Below are 24,328 nucleotides of genomic sequence, written 5' to 3' on the forward strand. Positions count from 1 at the left end.
GGTGGGCACGTCCCCCCCAGTATGCGAGGAAGAAGCAAGGCCCAAGAGCCAGTCTGTTACTGCAGCAGCAACGGCTTCCCTGTCCACTGCTCTATGAGGTCCTTTCCAAGGAGTATTGCTTTAACTACAAAAACAAGACTCTGACTTTGCTGCTACAAAAATAACCCATGACAAAGAAACCAGAACGCACTTCCTGCTTCAGTCAGACCGGTTACAGATTAAAAATTAAAATTAAAAATAAAAAGCAGCACTGTATCTATGTATATATTTATAATATATATATATGCATATGTATATGTGCATATATACACACACAATTAGCTTTCTCTAAGTCAGCAGGTGCCAAGTAAACCGATTTGTCTACTTATTAATATCCACCGTGAAAACATCAACAGCAGCGATTGCCGAAAGGTCAATAAATAAAGGGTTAGAAAGGAAAAGGTTTAAGTTACAGTCTGTCCTAAAATTTGTATTTAAAGTTACCTGTAAAATAATGCTGCAATTTGAAAGTTCCAATTGCACTGAAAACAGTACGCGTAATAAAATATTGTAGAAACCGGGTTGTTTCTTGGGTAGAAAAGCCAGCTTTAGAGTCTGAAATGGGGTACACAGTGGGGTGCAGAAGTACCTTTTATGGTGGCTTCCAATCCCTTTTCTGCACCAGGAAGGATTATACCTTGCCTCTATCTGTGGAAGGAGGCAAACGACTGGCCATCATCTTTTTGTGCTTTACAGAGCCTTGAATGTCCAGGTCCAAACTATTGTCACACATCATAGGTTAGGCGAGCAAACCTTTTAAGTTCAAGCTGATAGTCTGTGTGTATATATGTAACATACATATCTACAGGATTTCCCCAATGCAAGAACGGAATTTGCTATCGAGTTCTGTCCCTAACGGTTCCGAGCATAAGCAAACCCCCCCCCCCCCTTTCCCTTTGGCAATCCAGCATATTTTTAGCACCTCTCTTGCCCGTCTTTCCTTCCCTTCCAACCCAGATCCAAAGCGAGTTAAGGACTCCTGCATACGGTATTCGAGATAAGTGGTTCCTGCTTAAGCTCCTGACCAAATTCAAGTTGTGCACTACACCAAAAGTTGAAACTTCACTTAAAAATAGAAGGCTTTAAAAAGGAGCTTCAGCAGAATTAGGATTTTCCTTCTTCTTTTTCCTTGTTGGGGGGGGGGGAGGCATGAAACACGATTCCTGATTCTGAATGCAGATAAACAGCAATTGTTGAAACGAAAAGATTGTCATGGGAAGAGAACACCGGCGTGGTCGATCGCTCCGCTTCCCCCTCTTCCCACCCGACCGATCCCCCTGCCCCAAGGAGCCCGCAGAGAGTGAGGATACAATGAAACTGGTTTGTATTTATAGATATTTTACAAGGTTAAATAAGAACAACAATAATAAAAAAATCGAACACTATAATGAACAGGGTTGGGGTTTTTTTTCTCCTCTTTTTAATTTTCTTTCCAAATGTGACCAGTGTTGCTGAGCGAGACTCAAATTACTGGCGACTGTTCTGTACAAGTTGTTGCTTGTGACCAGTTCAGGTGGAGTTGGAGGCCGACGCCGAAGCTACATTATTGGTCTGAACTCGGTCTCCTGCGTTAGCATCTGCAAACACCGAAAGAGAGGAAAGGAAGAGGTTACACGCGGGCACATTTTGTGGACAAGGCCCTCCTCTCTCTCTCTCTCTCTCTCTCTCTCTCTCTCTCTCTCTCAACCCACCTGGGAACCTGAACTCATGTAGAAAGGCCTTCTTGGCATCTGAAGAGCCAGCTGTTGCAGTACAGAGCCCCTCAATTCACAAATAAGAATTCAGTTTGGCTCCATATGCCAAAGACTTGGATTCACACATTCCTCCTCATTCTTTCCCCTTCCATTCTTTCAATTTATTTATTTATTTATTTAAATTATTAAATTATTTTAACTACATAATTATAATATATTAAATTAAATTAACAATGGGCGGCTCACAACATAAAACCATGAACAATAAAACAACATATTGTCGAAGGCTTTCACGGCCAGAGTTCATTAGTTGTTGTAGATTTTCCGGGCTGTATGGCCGTGGTCTTGGCATTGTAGGACCTGATGTTTTGCCAGCAGCTGTGATTGGCATCCTCAGAGAGGTATAACACAGAAAGATGGAGTACTCTCTACCATTTTTCTTCTCACACTGACACAGAGAGTACTCCATCTTTCTGTGTTATACTTCTGAGGATGCCAGTCACAGTTACCAAAAGCTTGAGGAGATACGCCACCTTAGTAAGCCTTCTAGGAAACTCCCTTCTGGGACAGCCAGCATGGTGCAGTGCTTAAGAATGGCAGACTCTAATCTGGAGAATGGGGTTTGATTCCCCCCTTCCTCCACAATGAAGCCTGCTGGGTGACCTTGGGCCAGTCATGGTTCCCTCAGGACTCCCTCAGCCCCATCGACCTCACAAAGTGCCTGTGGTGGGGAGAGGAAGGGAAGGCAGCTTTGAGACTCCTTTGGGTAGAGCAAAAGTGGGGGGTAAAAACCAACTCTAAACCATCCTTGACACTATAAAAACTCCTCTTCTAAATGAAGAACCACAAGTGTCTCGTTGTGGCCGATTTACTTCGACGCTATTGCTTATTGCATTTATACTCCACTCTTCTCCCCTCCTCCACTTTATCCTCACAACAGCCCTGAAAGACCTTGTTATCTCTGACCTTGTACCCCTGCCTGTGTAGTGTCTCCACTTTAATTAACTGTGAGACTAGTTTAGTTTCTCAGCCTCGACCATCGATTATTCTTCCCACCCGCGGGAAACGGGCCAATTGGCTCACGGGGGGGGGGGGGAAGAGACCTGTCGAATCTTCTATATCACTATATGCTTGTTCCATATTCGTCATTCCTAACAGTGACCGTGTTATTGCAACCACAGTACTAACAATAAAGTAAAACCTTTCTTGGAAGTGTGTGCTCTATTGTTTGGCTGTGGGTCCTGACAGTGGTGAGCTCCCCCTCGCTGGCAGTCTTTAAGCAGCGGCTGGACGAACACTTGTCACAGATGCTCTTGGCTAACCCTGCATGGAGCAGGGGGTTGGACCAGATGGCCCCTTCCAGCTCTGTGATTGTATGAAATAATCAGAAGTGTATCAGGCGTCCTTTTTTTGTCCTCGCCAGGAGCTCTGCCTTCTCCTGAAGCCATGGTTCCTGCAGCCATCCCCAAGATACCTGCATGGCAAGGTGTCTTCTCACCACACGCGCCACCTCGTGGCTTCTTCCCAACCTCTCCTTCCTTCCAGTCAGATGTAGTGGTTAAATGTGTGGACTCTAATCTGGGAGGTTTGATTCCCCACTCCTCCACTTGCAGCTGCTGGATGACCTTGGGCAAGCCATAGTTCTGACAAGAGCTGTCCTTGAAAGGGCAGTTTGTGTCAAGAGCTCTCTCAGCCCCACCTACCTCACAGGGTGTCTGTTGTGGGGAGGGGAAGGGAAAGGAGTTTGTAAGCCGCTCTGAGACTCCTTTGGGTAGTGAAGGGCGGGGTATAAATCCAATCTCTTCTTCTCTTCTTCTTCTTCTTAAACACCAGTTCATTTTCCATCTGACCTTTTGCCTGGATGAAAATCAGCTTCAGTCTGAACGTTTTTAAGAACAGGAAGGATGTATTGTGAAGATTCAGAACACTCCGGTGAGTGCCAGGCTATGCCTAAAGGAAGGAGCAGTCCTGATGTCAACAGGAGAAAGGCAAAGGATGAACGTCAGCCAAGGCAATTACACGTCTCTAGGCTTAATCCTGGTTGGGGATGGGGATGGAAGCTGCCTGGCATGAAGACTGGGACCTCTGTAAATAAAGTAAAAACAGGAAGTGGGAGCAGCGTTCATACAAGCATGGGGGTTCTCTCTCCAGCTCTCCTCCAAAGGGCCAAAGGGTCCTCTTCCGGCAACAGAAGGGGCTCAAAGAGGAAAACGGAGGAAGGCTTCAGACTTGGTGGAGAGGCAAGGATGTCATAAGCCATTGACTACTCCCTCAGCTACTGGTGACTGGACAAAGTTTTCATCTATGTCAAAGTCTGAGTTCCTCTATCCTCCGGCATTTCTTGTTTTGTTCTGGTGGATCAAGGCTAAGTGTAATTTTGACTCTGTTGCTAGAAACCAAGCAAGCTGGAGATCTGGGCGCACCAGCACGTGGGTTAAGGCCTGCTGGCTTCGGCAACGTGTTCGTGATAACTAGGAAGTGCGAGAAGAGAAGGCAGTGGGGCAAGTCGTTTTTCTCAACTTGGAAACAAGCTCCGTGCCACTGGCAAGATATGACTGGTTCCATAGGATCAAGAAAACAATCTGGTAGCCATATTCTGGCGCCTTGCTCTGGGCGCCCCCGGCCTTCTGAGGTTAGGCCGGTAGCCACCTGAAAGAGGGGCTTCTCGGTCGTGGCCCCAAAATTACAGAACCTCCCTCCCTAGGGATGCAATCTCCCTCCTATGACTATCTTCTGCCAGAGGATGAACACTTTTTTGTTTGTTTGGCATTCCCTCAATAACCTCTCCTTCCTGCCTCATGTTTTAATAGCTGTTCCCAGTGTTTGATAGATGTTATTTTTTATTTTAGCTGTCTTCATGACCCTGACAGGGAAGAAAAGTGGGATACACGATTTTTGTACATAAATAACTTTACAGGAAGGGCCACAGGTATCTGGTGCACCAACCAGTCAGAAAAAAAATCTGCTCAGGGCTGCCCATGCTTCTTGGACCTACACAATGGGCTGAAAAGCAAATACGATCCTTCAGGGGTGGTACAGCCCTCCCCAAGACCAGGCTGAGCCTCTGCTCCCCAGTCGGCCTCTCCTGTTTCAACAGAACTGCCATCTTGTCTGGATTCAGTTTTGCTTCAAGTTCACTACTGATTCGAGAGCTCCTGCCTCAGATCATCCACTGCCACAGATGAGGAGGAGAACCAGGGGTGGTCTGCGTCAGAAGACTGAAGACGTCCCTGGAGGACCTCCACCAGCAGTCTCATATAGATGTCAAACAGCACGGCGGTCTGCAGCACGCCCAGCATAAACCTCATCATGCCAAGCCTGGTGCCTCTGCACGAATCCACCTGGGGCCCTGCCAGGACTGGGCGGGAAAGGATACGTCTGTCAAGAGCCTTTTCTTAAGCTTGTTCTCGAAGCGGTGTGATCCCCAAGTATTTCTTCAGGGCAGGCAGCTGGAGTTGTAGCTGTATTGTCTCTCTTCATTCTCCACCTCGAATCGTTGTTGCTGGGGGAGGGTGGTGGTGGCCTGAAATGGACTTTGCCTCGTCCCCGTCTCTGTGGGATGAGATCTGCATCCCGCCACTCTCGCGTTCCCTTCTGCACGTGGCCTCCTCTGCCTCTGCAGGATGCTGCAGACACTGCCTGGGTAGAGGGAAGGGCTGCGGCTCAGTGGAAGAATGTCTGCTCGGCAGGCAGGAGGTCCCAGGCTTGAGCCCTGGCCTCTCCGGTCAAAAAGGAGCAGGGCAACACTGACCCTTGATGGATTGATGGCCTGACGCAGTATAAGGCAGCTGCATGTGTTCCCCCCTAGCAGGACCTGAACCCTCCATCAGGGAGCATTCGGGCTATGCCGGCCTTTCACCCACAGCAGCACGGCAGGCTGGGGTTTGTTACTGGCTTAGGAACTGCTCATGCCCTTGTACAAGTGAACTGGGCTAGGTGATGCTGTTTGGTTTCTGCCATGTATCGACTGTGCATGGCGAACATTGGAGCGGACAGTGTGCTTGGTGGGTGCTAGCATGGCTTCCAGGGATGGTGTTGTGGTTAAGTGCGCGGACTCTAAGCTGCAGACACTGCCTGGGTAGAGGGAAGGGCTGCGGCTCAGTGGAAGAATGTCTGCTCGGCAGGCAGGAGGTCCCAGGCTTGAGCCCTGGCCTCTCCGGTCAAAAAGGAGCAGGGCAACACTGACCCTTGATGGATTGATGGCCTGACGCAGTATAAGGCAGCTGCATGTGTTCCCCCCTAGCAGGACCTGAACCCTCCATCAGGGAGCATTCGGGCTATGCCGGCCTTTCACCCACAGCAGCACGGCAGGCTGGGGTTTGTTACTGGCTTAGGAACTGCTCATGCCCTTGTACAAGTGAACTGGGCTAGGTGATGCTGTTTGGTTTCTGCCATGTATCGACTGTGCATGGCGAACATTGGAGCGGACAGTGTGCTTGGTGGGTGCTAGCATGGCTTCCAGGGATGGTGTTGTGGTTAAGTGCGCGGACTCTAATCTGGGAGAACCGGGTTTGATTCCCCACTCCTCCACGTGCAACTGCTGGATGACCTTGGCCAAGCCGTAGTTCTGATAAGAGCTGTTCTTGAAAAAGAGCAGTTTCTGTCAGTGCTCTCTCAGCCCCACCTACCTCACAGGGTGTCTGTTGTGGGAAGGGGAAGGGGAAGGGAAAGGAGATTGTGAGCCGCCCTGAGACACCTTTGGGTAGTGAAGGGCGGGGTATAAATCCAATCTCTTCTCTTTTTCTTCTCTTCTTCTTCAAGAGTGTGTGTTTGTGTGCACACACATCCAATGTATAGGTGGTGTTGCTACGTCAGATGTTATTACTTTGACTTTTATCCTGCTGACCTGGTCGTTAGAGGAGTGCATGTAATCAGGACTACGACACGCCAGTGTGAAGACTGGCGTAAAGGAGGACCACTGCAGTGAAGTGGCTCAGGTGGATGGCCAGGGCTTGGCCACTACTCACCTGAGGGCACTTATGGCCCTGGGGAGGGGCCGTGGCTCAGTGGTAAGAGCACTGCCTGGCATGCAGAAGGTCACAGGTTCAATCACCGACACCTCCAATTAAAGGGACGTGAAGGACCTCCCACCAAAGACCCTGGAGAGCCGCTGCCAGCCTGAGCAGACGATACTGACCTTGAGAGGCCGATGCGCGAGAATCGGTATCAGGCAGCTTCATGCGTTTATGTACGTGCTCATGACCTAGCCTACATCATAGGGTCGTTCGGAAGATAAAATGGAGGAGGAGAGAATCATGTACTTTGTTCTGAGCTCCCTGGAGGAAAATGTGACAGAGAGAAGGCAGCCCCTGGCACTGTGCGACCCTAAGAGAGGAGAGGAGAAGATTTATAACCCGCCCTTCACTACCTTAAGGCGTCTCAGAGCGGCTTACAAACTCCTTTCCCTTCCTCCCCCCAGAACAGACACTCTGTGAGGGAGGTGGGGCTGAGAAAGCTCCTTCGAGAACTGCCCTTGAGAGAACAGCTCTGAGAGAACTTGTAACTGACCCAGGTCACACCAGCAGCTGCATGTGGAGGGGTGGGGAATCAAACCTGGTTCTCCCAGATTAGACTCCGCGCTCCTAACCACTACAACAAATGACACCAAACTGGCCAACCTGTAGAACAGTGGTCGGCATATCAATCTATCTGAACTTTTGTGCATTTGATTGATGTAATTTAGTTAGTCTGGATTTATTACGAGATCTGCCAGAGTAGCAAATTATATACTATGAAATAATAACATGCACTGAATCTGATTTAATTTTAGGCCATTTTATAAATTAATTTTAATGTAGTGATTAGTAGGTATTATACTTAGTAGTGGTATAATGAAGCTGGTTAGCAAAAATAGAGAGAATCTAGAGTGATGTCCTCTATTAATGAATCATTACAGTTCTCGTTGTGTTCAGACAGGATCTGCTGTCATCAGAGGGACTGAGAGATATTTGTTTTTACCTCTGAAAATAAAAATAAATACTAGAACAGACTGGATACAAATTGCAGTTGTCAGCTGAGAAAGCTACGGACAGAGGAGTCACAGTATGCAGGAAACGGATGGTTTGGAGGGGGGGGGGGGAATCAGCATGGGTTAATAGGCGGTTGTTTCTTGTGGAGTTTTTTTGCCAAACAAGTTGGAAAACAGGAACAATTAATTAGTACATCAGTAAAACAGATGATAATTAAATTGATCCACTTAATTTGCTTTGTTTATACCCCACCTTTCTTCTCAAAGCAGTTTACATCATTCCCCTCTGCTCCCTTTTAAAGAATCAGCCAGAACAAGCCCCCTTATGAAGAAGGCATGCTGGAAGGGACCGCAGGTCCCCTCTTCCGCCAAGCAACAGACTGCTGTTCTCCTAGATCTGAAAGATGACCAGGCTAGTCATGAATCTGCCTGCAGACTAAAACCTAAAAAGGGGCCTGAGCGACATACTTGGAAATGACACATGAAAAAGGTGACCCATCAAGTTTGGGCAACCACCATGAGAGCCAGCTTGGTGCCATGGTTAGGAGAGTGGACTCTAATCTGGGAGAACCGGGTTTGATTCCCCACTCCTCCACATGCAGCTGCTGGTGCGACCTTGGGTCAGTCACAAGTTCCCTCAGGGCTGTTTTCCCATGAGCAGTCCTCGAAAGAGCTCTCTCAGCCCCACCTACCTCACAGGCAGTGTTCCCTCTAAGCTGAGTTAGTGTGAGCTAGCTCACAATTTTTTAGCCTCTGGCTCACCCATTTTTGTCTTCACTCAGGAAAGATAGCTCCAAAGCAAACTAATTTATGCAGCAGCCAAATCGCTCACTCACAACTTTAATGCCAGTCGCTCACAAAGTAGAATTTTTGCTCACAAGACTACAGCTTAGAGGGAGCATTGCTCACAGGGTGTCTGTTGTGGGGAGGGGGAGGGAAAGGAGATTGTAAGCCCCTCTGAGACTCCTTCGGGTAGTGAAGGGCGGGGTATAAACCCTATCTCTTCTTATTAATAGCAATCTACTGGAGATTTTAATAAAAATTAAATTATAAACTACAAGCCAGACAGACAGGACACTTAGAAAGTGCTACCCTGTTGTTTGCACCATGATCTGATTTGCTGGAGGAGCATGCCCCTCCTGCCCCGCAGCAACATCAAAAGGGGTGAAAGAGAAAGGAAGGTTGGAACCCAGCAAGAAGGACAAGTGTTCTAGCTAGGAGTCCCCGGAACACTGCAATCCCAGCCGACTCCCAAGGATATGTGAACAGCACTAGTAGTCACAGGATTGGACACAGACTGGATAGGGCTTTAAGACAAGGCATGGATTTCTATTCGGTTCTCTAGATTCGAATCCGCTGCTCTTAACCACTATAACATGCTAGCTCTCCGGGAGAACTAGAAAGAACTAGAGGGAGACCTAGCAGGAAGACTCTGAGGAATCTTACACAAGGAACAGAGCTTAAAGAAAAAGGACATTTAGGGAAAACTGGCTGGAGTCTGATGAGAAGGGAAAACAAAAGAATGGAATAAAGGTTGCATTGTTATGAAATTATTAGGAAAAACTGAAATTACAGAAATGTACTAAGGAAAAGGGTTTTATAAAACTGTAGGATTTATGAAAAGGTTTGTAAAAGGTTTTATATAGAGAGGTTCATAAAAGGTTTTAGAAAAGGATTTTTGTCTGGAGAGAGATGAAGCCGATACATTATTGACAACTATTCCTCCAATAAAAAGTACCTATGCTATGTGTATTCAGAAAATACACAGCATTTAATAAGAAGTTACATCTTTCTGAACACCCAGATGGAGAAATTAATTAATTTTTAAAAGAAGCGTTGATATCCCTAAACATCTTGACAAGGATAAGAAAACGTTGCTTGTCCCAATTGAAAGAGCTGAAATAGAGGTAGCTACCAAAGCCATTAAAACATACTAAAGAACTGGATTTTTGTAAGAATTTTGGGGACGGTTCAGTCAATTGGTTTGCCTAGCCTTTTCAGATATTTTCAAAAACCTTTTTTGAAATGTTTAAGAACTGGACTATTAGCAGCCCTATGGTGACACTGATTATGCTATCCTTCAAATAAAGTACAAATCAATCTCTTCCAGCAACTTAAAGACTCATAAGAGCATAAGAGAAGCCATGCTGGATCAGGCCAATGGCCCATTCCAGTCACACAGTGGCCAAAACCCAGGTGCCATCAGGAGGTCCACCAGCAGGGCCAGAGAGAGGACTTAAGAGTTCGACTTTTATTCTGGCAAACAGATTGAAGATAATCTATATCAGAACAGGTTCATGCTAGGACAAAGAAGATCTCATAATATCAGAAGGGCATTAAATACTCTGTATAAATATTAAATATCTCTGGAAGCGAGAATTATTGTCAGTATTGTTGGAAGCAGTGCTTGACATGGGTGGGAAAGAAGCACTTGCCTGCAGTCTGCAGTCTTAAAAGCTTTTAATCTAGCTTTTCTTTAATGAAATTAATTGATCTGTGTTATAAGAACCTTTCAGCCATAATCTGTGCACAAGGATCTCAGGGAAACTGGCTTTGCAATGCGGCTGCATACGAAGTTTCACTTGGGTGACTGCAGTTAAGCCTTTAGCTCTGGCAATCAGACCCCAAGACAATGTCCAAGGAATCAAGGAGGAGAATCGCTTGCTGATGCTACTGCTAACTTTGACCCTAGCAAAAACTGTTGGGATTTAATAAGTAACTGTAGTGAGATCTCAGGATATAAAAGTAAATAAATGCAGCTATGATATTCTCGAACGATGCAAAGTATGGAGAAAGATAAAATGAAAGAAAGTGATGAATTCTACATTTTAAAATTCCCTACTCTGATATTTGATCTCATTTGATATTTGATCAAATCAGTCAATCCTGAAAGAAATCAACCCTGACTGTTTCCTGGAAGGCCAGAAACAGAAGCTGAAGCTCAAATACTTTGGCCACCAAATGAGAAGGGAGCCCTCACTGGAGACGACCCCGATGCTGGGAAAGATTGAAGGTCAAAGAAGACGGGGACGGCAAAGGATGAGATGGTTAGGCAGTGTTATCGATGCAACGAACATGAAATTAAGCAAACTCCGGAGCACGACAGAAGACAGGAGGGCATGGCTTGATGTGGTCCATGGGGTTGTGAAGAGTCGGACTCGACTGTGCGACTGAACAACAACAACAACAACAACTCTGATATTTAGGAATAAAAACTGGACATGAATTGGTGGGATTAAATGACCAATTACGGCAATCTATTTTGGAGCATTTTAAAAAATATACAGGGACTATATACATTCAATATTTCATAGATGGGAAGGGTAGCATTAAATTAGGTTTCCTCCCCAAAATGGTCACTTCTTTATCAGAACTGACTGTTCTACAGTACATATAAAAATTAGGAGTGGGCAAGGTTGATTTTACAATTGCAAGGTTAAACTAACATTCCAGAATGGCAACTGAAACACTGAATGAATCCTTGAAAGGATGGAAGCTGAGGTCCCTCTAATACCACACTGTATTACTACGCCAGTCAACCTACAGTTCATAAAACAAGAAATATATGGAGAAGATAATTCTCAATGGGAAAAAACAGAGCTATCCCATTTTTAAATACCTTTGAGATTCATTTTTCTGGGCAAAAGACAAGTGGAATATCCAGACTCAGACACTTATCTAGGTTAAATCTGGGTTCGTAACTTGAGAAAGTTTATTCCAGAATTTTATCTCCATTCTTCAGAACAACTTTTATAGAGAAGTCTTAATGGATCCACTGATAGATGGATGAAATCGCCATTAATAAAGCCCGGTACAGTCTACTCAGTGGGCAGGGAGGAAGAGCACTGGGTCTGCCCCCTGCCTCTGTCCAACAGCCTCGCCATCTGCAGAGTGTGACCATGTGAAGGCATAAGCCATGTACGCACTCTCTCCCCATAATAAGCAGCATTCTGATAGCAGGCACGCTGATCACAGGGCCAAGTCCTCCAAGGAGTTGCACTCTGCAGGCAATTGTGTGGAGATGGAGGGCGAGGGCCTAACCGTTTGCACCCGCTCTCCCTCCACAGATGCTGAGTCAGTGCAGAGGGGTTGTATGTACTGAGCTTTAGATTAATGTGCCTTTGAGTAGATTGTCATGTCACTGAATATCAGTCTATACCAGAAGATTTAAGTTGGAAAGAAAATTCCTTTATTTTAGCATTTTCCAGATTAGGTAGCTTGGTTTGGGTCCAAATTATCGCAAGTGCAGCACAGTATGTGGGACCCACCCCTCTGGACCCCACAGAGCCCTTTGAAATTCTGCTCATGGGGGTTAAGAGACCATAATGAACCGCACAGGGGCAAAGTGGGGGGCCACAGTGTTGGGGGAACCAACAGAAGCCCCCCACAACCGAAATATATTCTGCTAGTGTGCCGATACTGCAGTGGAGCAGCACCTTTTGATCTAGCTCTTTGTGTTAGAAAAGAGATTTTGAGCAGCAGATTGATGAAAGCTAATTTTAATGAAATTGTGTATGTGAAACACTGGGGGAAAGAGACCGTGTTTGGCATTTGTACCTTGAATGCAAGATGATTGTTCTCAGTCTGTACTGCCCCGAGGGAAGTCCAGAACAAGGTTATTTCACTACATGGAATGGAGGGGGGGGGAATTACAGATTCCAGGCAAGGAGCACATTAAAGACCATGGTGCAAATGGACCTGTGCAGTGGGCAGTCTAGATATTAAAACATATTGGAACAGGATATTGCAGATCAGCCATATCATCAGTGCCCAGAAATTCACATATTTGGCTTTATTCAAGGAATGAGGATCATTCCTTAGTTTAGTATTTTAGTTGCAACTGTTTAGTCCTAAGCTTTGGAAGGAGCATGATATTCCAGATGTTCATGGCTACTAAAACTGTCGAGTTAGGCCACAATGGAAGAAAATAACTACTTATGTTAAATGAAGGATGAAATCCTAAGCACACTTACTAGGGAATAAGCTCCACTGAACTCAATGAGACTTTACCTCTGAATAATGCTTTGGACTGCACTGTAAATTAAACATTGGAAGTGGGCAATATGCCTTGCTTCTGGGTGAGGACATGGACAATTATAACTTTCAGAGAATGCAGGTTTGTCTTAAATGGGAATGAGTTCGTAAAGTTATAATGTCTCTAATGGATGTGAATTCCCATTTGCATTATAAATATATAAAAACTGTCCCCCCCCTTTAAATTAAGTGCAAACTTCAGAAATTCTTTACCACTATAATTCAGCATTTGCATACTATAGGCAAGTAGTGTGTGTGTGTAGCTAAAGCAAATTAACAGATGAGGTAAGATTATCAGAGTTTAGAAAAGAGATTGGATTTATACCCCGCCCTTCACTTGGAGTTTCAGAGCAATTTACAGACTCCTTTCCCTCCCCGTCCCCACAACAGACACCCTGTGAGGTGGGTGGGGCTGAGAGAGCTCTTTCCAGAACTGTCCTCGAGAGAACAGCTCTGACAGAACTGTGGCTTGCCCAAAGTCATCCAGCAGCTGCATGTGGAGGAGTGGGGAATCAAACCCGGTTCTCCCAGATTAGAGTCCACACACTTAACCACTACACCAAACTGGTTTACTGGTTTGTATGTTCATTTGGCCATGAATAATGATGTTTTTGATTTCTCCAGGGTGACTTTTTAAAGTTGTTCATTGTTACTGGTTTTTCTCTACGTATGATAAAAGTGATAATCAACAGAAAAGTACATTAAAAGGGATCCAGGCCACGTGCCCAGGAAAGACTCCGGCCTGAGTCCTTGGAGAACCAGTGCCAGGACAGGCCATCTGAGGTGCCATTTCCTGCACTGTGCAGGGGGCTGGACAAGATGACCCTCAGGGGTCCCTCCTTGCTCTATATCTCGGTTCTAAGCCTGCTTGATCTTCTCTGTCCTACAAGCACAGCATGCTAATCCTAGATAAGGAAAGGATGTGTGTTGTAAGCCAGTCCACAGCACTGGCCCCTTTGCGTGACCTTTCGTGCAAGCCACGTGGGTTCTTGCAGCTGGTCTTTTCCGACTGTACGGCAGCTGCTACCTTATACCGGTGGGGGCTTGGAATGCATCCTGAAAACTTTCACGTTGTTACCACCGCTGGACTCATCAGAGCTGAGAGTACTGTATTAATTCAGTCCATTAGACGTTAAGGCGGTACAGTACAAAGAAACAGGAGCAACGGCTTGAACACAGGTAGGGGGGGAAACCCAAAATGGGCTCAGTGTTCCCTTCGGGCCTATTCCGGTGACAAAAAACCAGTACTCTTCGGCCACTGCTGCATCCTTGCCAAGTCATCCAGTGGACCGGGTCTGAACAGCAGGACATCTCCCAGACTTCTGAGTAGATCATACAGAACTCGCAGCAGCCTGCTGTGACTCATTTGGTAGAGAGAGCTGATGGATAGAAAGCACCCATGTCCTGACACCTGGAAATACTGGATGCTCCCAGAATGCCTTCTTGCCACTGTAAGGATGCAGACAGGGTGGCTTGGAAAGGTATAATGCCACCTGCTATCTTGACTGTTCGCAAAGGAATCTGAGGAATCTGAGCCTTGGCTCAGCTACAAATGCAAAGGCACGGAGAAAGTTCTCTGCAATTCTGCTGCAGCGGCGACCACGGGGGCATCAGCTCTATTCTCAGCATGTGCAAGCGCTCTTCTTTCTCCTCAATGGCAGGAGCTCTTCATGCCAATTTGGACACTCTGACTCCCTAAGTTTTTGAGGGACCGGGTTCCATTTGTGTGCCCGCACAGCGACCGCCGACATCACTTTCCCAAGGACAGAAGCCCATTGTGTGCCTACCGGTTCCTGAGGTTACCTTAAACGCCTCAGGGGCTGAATCAGCATGGTGCCTACTTCATCCGTCTTTTGCGAGACGCTATATTCAGCCACAGAAAGCCAAACTGGATCGTTGGGCTCGCGGTTTCAAGCGGAGTCATCACATTTTCTCCTTTCCCAGGGCATTCCTCGGAGATCCATTGCCCAATCCGATGCTGCTCAATTGACAGTATCTTTCGTACACTGACCACAGCAGCAGACAATGTGGGGAAATTTCATGCAGCCTAGGGAGAGGACTCTGCTGCAGGTAAGGATTTCCGAACCTTTATCTAGCGCAATGAATTCTTGGGGATCTTTTCTTCAGAAAGCCACAAAGATGAAGACGGAAATATAAACAGCAACCAGTGTTCCCTCTAAGCTGAATCAGTGTGAGCTAGCTCACAGTTTTTTCGCTTCCGGCTCACACCTTTTTGTCTTCGCTCAGGAAAGCTCCAGAGCAAGCTCATTTATGCAGCAGCAAAATCGCTCGCTCACGACTTTAATGCCAGTAGCTCACAAAGTAGAATTTTTGCTCACGAGACTCCATAGCTTAGAGGGAGCATTGGCAGCAACGTCTCTGATTATCCCCGTTCGTGAATTAACCTCCTCCGGCCCCATGTGCACAGTTTTCAGAAATAAGCTCTTCCAAACAGGGGAGTCTCGCTGATAAACCTGTGCACCTGCTTTAGGCTGATTCCAGACCAGACAGAATCCACTCCTTGACAGAGCCAGGCAGAAGAAGGTGTCTCCCAGCTATGTTAAAAAGCGGGTCTTCTTTTATCTGTTTGGTTTCACAGACTGCAGCCACGGGGGCTGGCACTTCCAAGGGGAAACCAGGAGGGGGAAGAGGCTCTTTCACTACCCCCTCCCCTCATATTGCTTTCCCACTGAAAACGTCCACCGTCAAGCTGTTGTCGTTTTGCTAGGGACCGGAGGACAGACTGTCAGCCTGCGTGTCCGTCGGGATTGTAAAGGGAAGAAAAAGCACACCGTGGGAGAGTGTGGCAGGTACAGATATGCTCTCACCTGAGGCTGCTGGAGCATTCGTAGGGGTGGAAGCAGCGGCTTGATTCCGAGCATGAGCAGGTATGAGGGTTGAAGCCAAAGATGGATTACTTGACAGTTCTGGAAGGGAAATGGGAGACAGTGAGCATCTCCAGCCAATGGAGAGGTTCTACCGGCAAGATCGATGGGGGTCTGAGGGAGGACGGGAGTCGAAAAAGTGGAAGGTCCTCTCAAAGATCGCAACTGAGGGCTTCTCCATCCATTTCTCCTCTATCTGGGTTTTTAGTCACAACACTTTGCTCTGCTAAAAATCTATGCAAATTCGGACTGTGTGAAGGCACACAGTCTGAATTTGATGCCTCAATGGAAACAACCTGCTCTGCTTCAGGGAGGACCAGGGGCTTTGCATCCAGACACACCTACATGGAAAAAATGTGTTTTCTCCACAGATATACCTGTACACCAATGGCCAGACACAAATATTTCCTGTTTTGTCTCTTATTGCTGGTACTAATTTTCGTGCAGTCATTTAGATGTCCAAAACTATTATGAAAATGTATTTCAGTAATTTTCACTAACGTATTAATAGCTTTCCCCCCCATTTCCAGCCAAACATCAGGAAAAACCTGTGTGTGTGTGTGTGGGGGGGATTTCAATATAAATGTTATGGCTCATGCCTGAATCAGCTAATCCCAGAGCATTTTGCCAGCCAAATTAAAATTGAAGGCTTCTAGCCAGGTTGAAATATAGAAGGCTTTTTGCACCTATTTAAAAGAAGACAAGACTGGCTTGCTCCTTTACAAACACTTGAAATGGAACCATAAGATTATTTGGAAAAACATAAAGAAGTTAAGCATTGGGTTGCTCCTAATAGAACACTGAACTGTAGCAAGAGGCTGACACCTTTCAATACAACAGGATTACTCCTGAGGAAGATTGGGACGAAATGAGTTTATATCTCGATGCTCATTGAAAATGACTGACCTGTAATATTGCAACGTTTTATAATATAATCTGATTCTTACTAAATGTTGTTATCATTTATGTCACAGTGTTTGTTTGAAACATCAGGGAAAACCTGTGTGTGTGTGTGGGGGAGTTTCAGTATATTTTTGATATAAATGTTAAGGGTCATGCCTGAAATCAGCTAATCCCAGAGCGTCAAGATTTGGATGAGAGACTTTGGTCAAAGTTCTCTGCTTCCTTCCCCAAGGGTCCACTAAGTAGGGAAGGAAACAGAGAACTTTGACCAGAGTCTCCAATCCAAATCTTGGTGCTCTGGGATTAGCTGATTCAGGCAAGACCCTCAACACTTCAATGTCTTCTAAGCAGTGCGATAAAATATATTTGCTACATTAAACTTTCCTTGGAGTGCCATCTTGAAGCAGGGAAGAGAAAAATGAATTCAAGCCTATTTGCATCCCCAGCCTGGGCATTTCTAAAAGGACACGCATGGATTGAATTAATATACTCCAGTTAATTTTATAAATCTAGATGGAACCAATTCAGTGTTAGGATCAGGCAAATTACAAGTCAAATGCAGGCACCCAGGGCAGGCTGCTCAGGTGAGTGCCGAGGCTACTTTTACGGGCAGCATCTTTTCCAAAACAGGCGAGTGACCCGACGCCTTTCATTGACTTCGGTACAGGCAACTGACATCTCCCAGAGAGTCTAAGCAACAAATGTAAGCCACCAATTATTAATCTTTTTAATTACCCCTAATACAACATGAAAAACCACGTGCCCCAAAACTGCAAAGCTAAACCCTCTAAACTCTGACTGTCCTGGAATTTGAAATCACTCGCATAGTTTAATAAACATAATTCCAAGGAAAAGAACAGAACATAAACAGAAGTTCTGTAATCCCAAAGACATTTCCTGTCTTCCCCCCGCTAAAGACATTTCCTGTATGATCTATGGGAATTGGAGCCTCTGCTGTCATCACGACACAGGCACTAGCCAGTCAGGAGCTATACTGTGGCTGCAAATCTATGTCAGAGAGCCTATCGGTCACCAAGCATGAGCTGACCCAAGGTTATGAAGAAGAACAGAAGAGTTGGATTTATACCCTGCCTTTCACTACCCAAAGGAGTCTAGGAGCGGCTTACAAACTCCTTTCCCTTCCCCTTCCCCTCCCCACAACAGACACCCTGTGAGGGAGGCGGGGCTGAGAGAGCTCTTGACAGAAACTGCTCTTTTTCAAGAACAGCTCTTATCAGAACTACGGCTTGCCCAAGGTCATCCAGCCAGGTGCAAGTGGAGGAGTGGGGAATCAAACCCGGTTCTCCCAGATTAGAGTCCACACACTTAACCATTACACCAAACTGGCTCTCAGTTAAGCAAGTTAGCATCTCCAGACCTTTCTCTCCATTCTTCACTTGCATCCAGACCACACTTTGGAAAGAGGGCTGACTTTTCCAATTGCATTATATTCTTCCTGACTTCACTTCACAACTCTAATAGGTTTTTGGCAGCAAAAACATCAGGAACGCAATCTTCGTTAATTCTGCCAGGGCTTACCTTGAGTGGTGAAGTTAAAGAGTGCGGGTTTCTCTCGCCCACTCGGTAGTTTGATGTTTGGGTCCCGTAATTCATCGAAGAAAGAGTGCGCACAGGCTTCCAGCGGGGTCAGACGCGCAGTGGGAGTATATTCAAGCAGGTGGCTACAAAGCGCTATTGCTTCTGGTGGAGTGCGGGGCCGGAAGACCTACAATGGAAGAGAGGCAGTCTGTCAACAGCTGGTGGATGCTGTTGTCGAGCAGAATGACCAGTGAAATTCTGGGTGGAAACTGGACTGCTTTTTTTTTTAATGAGCATCAAGGGATGAAACCTGAACCAACTTTCTAAGGCTGAAAGAGCTAACTGCAAAGGATTTTTGTGGTACTCCAGTGAAGTTAGCAGACAGCTCAGAAAAAAGCCACATGGGCCAAGAAAAATTTTAGAAAGTGAGGGACTAATCTGTTTAAAACATAACGGGTTGGCAAACAGCCTTGCGTATGGGTCAGAGGATGGAGAAAAGAAATGGAGAGGGGTTTTCTGAAGACAGAAATTACTGCGGTTCTGCACCTTTTAAAAGCAATAAACTGATACTCTCCTGGGAAGGGAATTATTTTGGCAGGCTGGGTGACGTTGATCAAGTCTCACAGTTTTGGTTAATCCTCTCGTCATGTAGAGCAAATACTTAAATCGCTTGCACTTTGGACATTTGGGAGTACAATTAAAGGGTAGGAAGTGAGCTGGCTACTTTACTCCCCCAGAGATTTTAAATCAAGCAGCCTTCAGAGGACATTCCCCTGGAGCTCTGATCGCTGCCCTCTTCTCGGCCATCATTCTGTCTTCAATGGTGCCCTCCCTTCTGGCTTTCCCTTCTCTCACCCTTACACACAATCAAATAGCCACACACGTGGGTCACTGATGTGTTTGCAAAGAGTTCTTTCCAGTTTTTTGTTGCATGTAGAATGCTGACTGGGGGAAGGGTCGAACCTCAAGACTCAGTGCTGGCAATCCCAACACACAAAATGTGACACGCAAATCAACTGAAAATCCACCCAAGCCGTTTTTAACAAGGAGACGTTCTGTGGAAAAGAGTTTCGAGGATTTCCTGATCGTTAGCATCACGGCTCGGTTATGCCAAGACTCCTCGTTTCATACCACAAAGGGTGGAACTGCAACTGGTGGGGCCACCTGAAAGCTCAAGGAACTAGAAGGTCAGCACCAGGTTTGGGCAGGGCACACGCCAAGCCTTTTGGTGCTGCTGTTAGAAGAACTATGGAAATGCACATGAAGCCCCTTGCTGGCCTAATTCTGGGGAGGGGAGATACAGAGCAATGCCACAGTTAGCTGGAAAGAAATCCCAAGCCCCTCTATGCCAGTCTGGTGTCGTGGTTAAGTGCGCGGGCTCTAATCTGGCAGAGCCGGGTCTGACTCCCCACTCCTCCACTTGCACCTGGCTGGATGACCCTGGGCAAGCCGTGGTTCTGATAAGAGCTGTCCTTGAAAAAGAGCAGTTCCTGTCAGAGCTCTCTCAGCCCCACCTACCTCACACGGTGTCTGTTGTGGGGAGGGGGAGGGAAAGGAGTCTGTAGGCCGCTCCTAGACTCCTCTGGGTAGTGAAGGGTGTATAAATCCAACCTCTTCTTCTCTTCTATGACAGACACAAAACTAGCCCCTCTCTGGCTCACCTTGCTATGAATGGGAGAGGGGGGCAGCCCTTTCTCCTCCCAGCACAAAGGATGTGGTGATGTGCTAGTGCCTTTTCCTTATTGCAAGGCCGCTACTTCAATTACATGCCACCTGGCAAACTGAGGCATTTGCTGGGGGAATCGTGGGTCGGGGGGTGGGAGAGGGCAGATTTTGTAGGAAAGGAACACAGCGGCAGGAAGAGGAGAAGGGAGCGCTTAACACTCTGTGCACTGTCCTGTCCTCCCCCGGCCATCCCCCAGCCCAGGGCGGGCTTCCAGGCTGAGGGACAAGCTTGTTAAGACTCTTAAGATGCATCTGCGGAGGAGGATCGGGAGGCAGGCAGAAAGAGCTAAGCGACCCCCTCCTGCCCACCTGCTCACCCTGACAACTGCCCCTGAATCCATGCAGCGAGGGAACCGTCCAAGTGTCCTGATGACTGCTCCTCGCCCAGCAAGTAAGCACCGCGATGCCATCGAGGCTGGATCACTGCCTCATACGGGCTTAGGGCAGAGTGGCATGTTGCAAGGCAGATCCCCATTCCTGTCTTGTCGAGGGCAGCTCTGCCCCGAGGCTGCATATGGCAAGAGCCAAAGTTTGATGGCCCCACAGCGCTCATTCCCTGGGCTGGACTCCTTTAGCCCACGAGAGACGGTTTTGGTTAGGGAAATGGGAGTCATTTTCTCGACTGAAAGATTGCTGGCAGAGTACAGCTGCACCAGCTCCCAGCTAGGACAGTGCCTTTAAGGCTAAAGAACATGTGAACAAAAGGTGGGGGGAATGGGCTTAAGAACTGGTTCCCATGGCTATTCTACAACTCTAATTACTAGCCATAGCATCGTTTCAGAGGGGAGCCGTGTTAGTTTGCAGTGGAACAATTACATGTGAGTCCAGAAGCACTCGAGAGACCGAGAAGATTTTCAGGGTGTCAGCTTTAGAGGCTCAGAACTCTCTTCATCATGGTATCAAATCAAAGGATCTTTGTATTCTCAAAAGCTTATGGTCCGAAAATCTTGCTGAGTCTCTAAAAGGCGTTACTGGACCCAAATCTAGCTAGTCATAGCATAAAGCCAGTGTAACAGTAAGATCTTGCTTCTCTCTAGAGAGGGAGGTTTTTTTTAATGGTTCTGACCAGTGTTCCCTCTAAGCTGAGTTAATGTGAGCTATCTCACAGTTTTTTAGCCTACGGCTCACACATTTTTGTCTTCGCTCAGGAAGGATGGCTCCAGAGCAAACTCATTTATGCAGCAGCCAAATCGCTCGCTCACAACTTTAATGCCAGTCGCTCACCAAGTAGAATCTTTGCTCACAAGACTCCACAGCTTAAGAGGGAGCCCTGGTTCTGACCTATATTAAGCTTTAAAATGAAGTTGAGACTAGTTACAAAAGTCTCTTGGTAAAAAATTAAAACTGTTTCCCCACCAAAACCCTGTTGTGGTCTGCGCAAGGACACCCTTCCAGAAAGGCCAAAGAGACAGGGAACAGATGAAAAGACGTGAGAATCTCCGACTGAATGGTACAGTCTGAGTGGGGCTGTTTGGAAACTTAGCCTACGAAAACACAAAGGATCCTGACTGGACCCAGAATTCCACCCAGGGATTGCTTGGAACGAGTGTAACATGACCAGGTGGGTGGGCAGCGGTGTTGGTCTGAAGCGACAGAACAAAGTTTGAGTCCAGTGGCACCTTTAAGACCGACGAAGCTTAATTCTGGGTATAGGATCTGGAGAAGCGTGCCTGCACACAAAAGCTTATATCCAGAATTAGAGTCTGTTGGTCTTGAAGATGCCACTGGACTCAAACTTTGTTATGATCGGGGGGTTGGGGGGGGGTAAGCTTTCCTTCAGAAGCTGGATATGGAGTGGACAGTTAGTTCAGAGTACAGCCACTGGGTATTTTCGAAACTCCTCACTGACTGACCACAGAGGAAGACTGCTAAAGCCAATGGGGCCGCTCTAGAACGAGCCGGTCATGGCTGCAGCTTCAGCCAGCTTGAGAGAAGCAGTCAACCCTTTCCAAACCGAGCCCGCTATACCTACAAGGTGGGAAGTGCTTTTAAATTATAACAGATACTGCAATTTACTTCCTTTTCTCTTTTTCTCCCCCCCCTTCTCTTTCAAACAATCATTGACAAAAAAAATGTCACTCCCTCCAGCATAAGGAAATGTCATTCTGAATGCGCAATTTTGTTTAAATCACAACCCAACTGTCAGTTCTAACCAACTTGCAGAAGAAAAATCTAAGTCATTTTTCACTTCATGAGCGTGGTGGTGTTTTTTCAAAATAAATAAATAAATTAGGGCTTGTTTTTTTTTAAAAAAAATCCTTAAATCTTTTTGCAGATACCCATTCAACTGGAGTCCTGAGACCTCCTCATGCACATCTGTACACATATACCTTATAATTAACACTTCCCCATCTTGTCCAAGAGTTTAAGTGGGACTGAATCACCCATCCTGAAATATAACCTCAGGGGTAAAAGGAGGGAAATACAGTCATGCTTTGACATGCACAGAGGGCATTTAAAAGAACAATGGCTTGTTCGCGTTCTTCTCCATTACTGTCTTCTTCGGATAAAACTGTGGAAAATGACAGGTTCCTGGCTAGCCTTGAAGACCGCTTGTGGCGCTCAAGGCTAGCGTGCCCTCCCCCTCTTCTATGAGTAAGCTAATGTGCATCATAATGCACCGCTGCTTCGATTTTGGAAGCTGCCACCAGCGCAGGCCCTTGTGGAGACCAGGACTTGGATGGGTCACTCGGTGCTGTTGGGGCTTTGGAACAGGTCACTCAACTGGATGTCCCATCAGGCCCGTAGCTACAGTGGGGCATCTTGGGGCTAGACCCCCAAACGGTGGCAGGTGCGGGGAAGGAGCTGGGTATTCCTTTAATCTGATTAGCCAGTGCCCCCCACCGAAACTGAAATGCCCCCCGACTTAAAAAAAACCCCTGGCGACGGGCCTGTGTCCCATCCTGCTGACTGCACTGACCTGCACTGTGTAGTTCGCCTTGAGTCTTGGTGAGAAATGTGGACAATAAATAATGTAAGTGATTATCAGAAGGACCGTCTCCTTCCATACGTGCTCGTGCACCATCTACAGTCATCAGGTAGCCATCTGTGTTGGCAAGTGATGCACTGTATTCTTGGTGCTTGGGGGGGGCGCAACAGTGGGAGGGCTTCTTGTGTCCTGGCCCCACTGGTGGACCTCCTGGTGGCACCTGGTATTTTTGGCCACTGTGTGACAGAGTGTTGGACCAGATGGGCCATTGTCCTGATCCAACACTGGCTTCTCTTATGTTCTTATCCCACCACTGTGGGTGGCCCGTCTGGCATCAACCAGAGCCCAGGCCTTTTTTGTGGTGGCTCCGTGGAATGGGTTCCCTGAAGATCTCCCTTCTTGGAGATCTTCTTCAGAGGAGCTGCAAGGTCTACCTGTTTGCCAGGTCTTTTGAAGGTATTTGAATGACAGGTGTCTTTTATAGTGGGGAGGAGGGATCTTGGGTTTTCTGTTTTAGCTTTGGTTTTAGCTGAGGATGTTTTAACTACTACTGTAAGCTGCCTTGAACCAAGAGGGAAGGTGGGATATAAATGTCTAAATAAATAAATAAATAACACACAAGCAATTAACATTATTGACATTAACACTACCAGAAAACAAAAAATACTAATCCCATCCCCCCATACAACTAGCTACTGAAAACGGAGATGGAACTGCCCCTGGATTATCTTTACATTCTCACTCCAGAAAACAATAATAACCTGACAGACACCTCAGGTAAGGGTCGCTCGGGGTCCACCTTCCTACTCCCACTTTGGCCGCTCCTCCTCCAACAATAAACCTGAGGATATTTAAAGAAATATTCATGTACATACCCGGACTCCTGAGGTGAAATGTCCTGTTCCTGACGAGTCCTAAAGATGATAATGCAGTGAAATAATCCAAACAGGGGGAGTCAATCCAAAAGAATAGTCCAGCAAGGAAAAATATATCCAATATTATAAGAAATCCATGGTGATGGGGAAATATTAAAATGTTCAATACAATTAGAACCGTCAAACAGTCTCCATTAAGAAGCAAGTCCAACTTCAAAAAATTTGATTTTTTGCACGTGTGAGGCATAGTACAGAAACATCTTATTTTAAATGCATGTTCCAATGCCAGTGATTTTACTAAAAAAAGTAATGAAAAGGTGAAACTGAAAGTCTTACGTAGCAGTAAAATTATACTGAATTTTCAAATGGGAAACTGCTGTCCTCCTCCCTGCCTTGGAGACAGAATGTCCAGAGACACGGGAAAGAACATGAGAATTGGCTCGTGCGCACAAGCGACGCACGTTTCTCTCTCTTCATTTGTCCCAAAGGCACAAAGCGAAAAATGTCTTTTTGAAACCACATGGAATCGATATAACACTTTACACTTCATTCCTAAGATGTCTGTTTAAAATTTGTACAAACTATGTGCGTGTCAGGCCACCGCGGATTATTCTTCATTTTGGATTGACTTCCCCGCCAATGGATTCTTAACATGTTTTTAAGGGTCTTTTTGGCCGATATTTCACTAGGATGCTTCAGGAACTGGACATGACACTTCGGAAGTGCTGGAAAGGTCT

General features: G+C 46.4%; 1 protein-coding gene across 2 annotated transcripts in view; it reads right to left on the minus strand.

Annotated features, from left to right (window-relative positions):
• Positions 1-922: 922 nt before the first annotated feature.
• Positions 923-24,328, minus strand: part of GSK3B (glycogen synthase kinase 3 beta) — a 126,348-nt gene continuing 102,942 nt past the window's right edge. Inside the window, exons 9-12 of one of the 2 annotated variants that reach the window (XM_015409956.1) lie at positions 23,592-23,630; positions 18,063-18,249; positions 15,564-15,662; positions 923-1,616 (exon numbers count right to left, since the gene is read on the minus strand). In XM_015409956.1, coding sequence (XP_015265442.1) covers positions 1,549-1,616; positions 15,564-15,662; positions 18,063-18,249; positions 23,592-23,630 — 393 coding nt within the window. In that variant the 3' untranslated portion in view covers positions 923-1,548. The remainder of the gene's footprint in view (positions 1,617-15,563; positions 15,663-18,062; positions 18,250-23,591; positions 23,631-24,328) is intronic. The other variant, XM_015409959.1, reaches the window with a different exon arrangement.

The sequence above is a fragment of the Gekko japonicus genome, unplaced genomic scaffold (genome assembly GCF_001447785.1).
Source record: "Gekko japonicus isolate JY-2015 unplaced genomic scaffold, Gekko_japonicus_V1.1 scaffold170, whole genome shotgun sequence".
NCBI lineage: Eukaryota > Metazoa > Chordata > Lepidosauria > Squamata > Gekkonidae > Gekko > Gekko japonicus.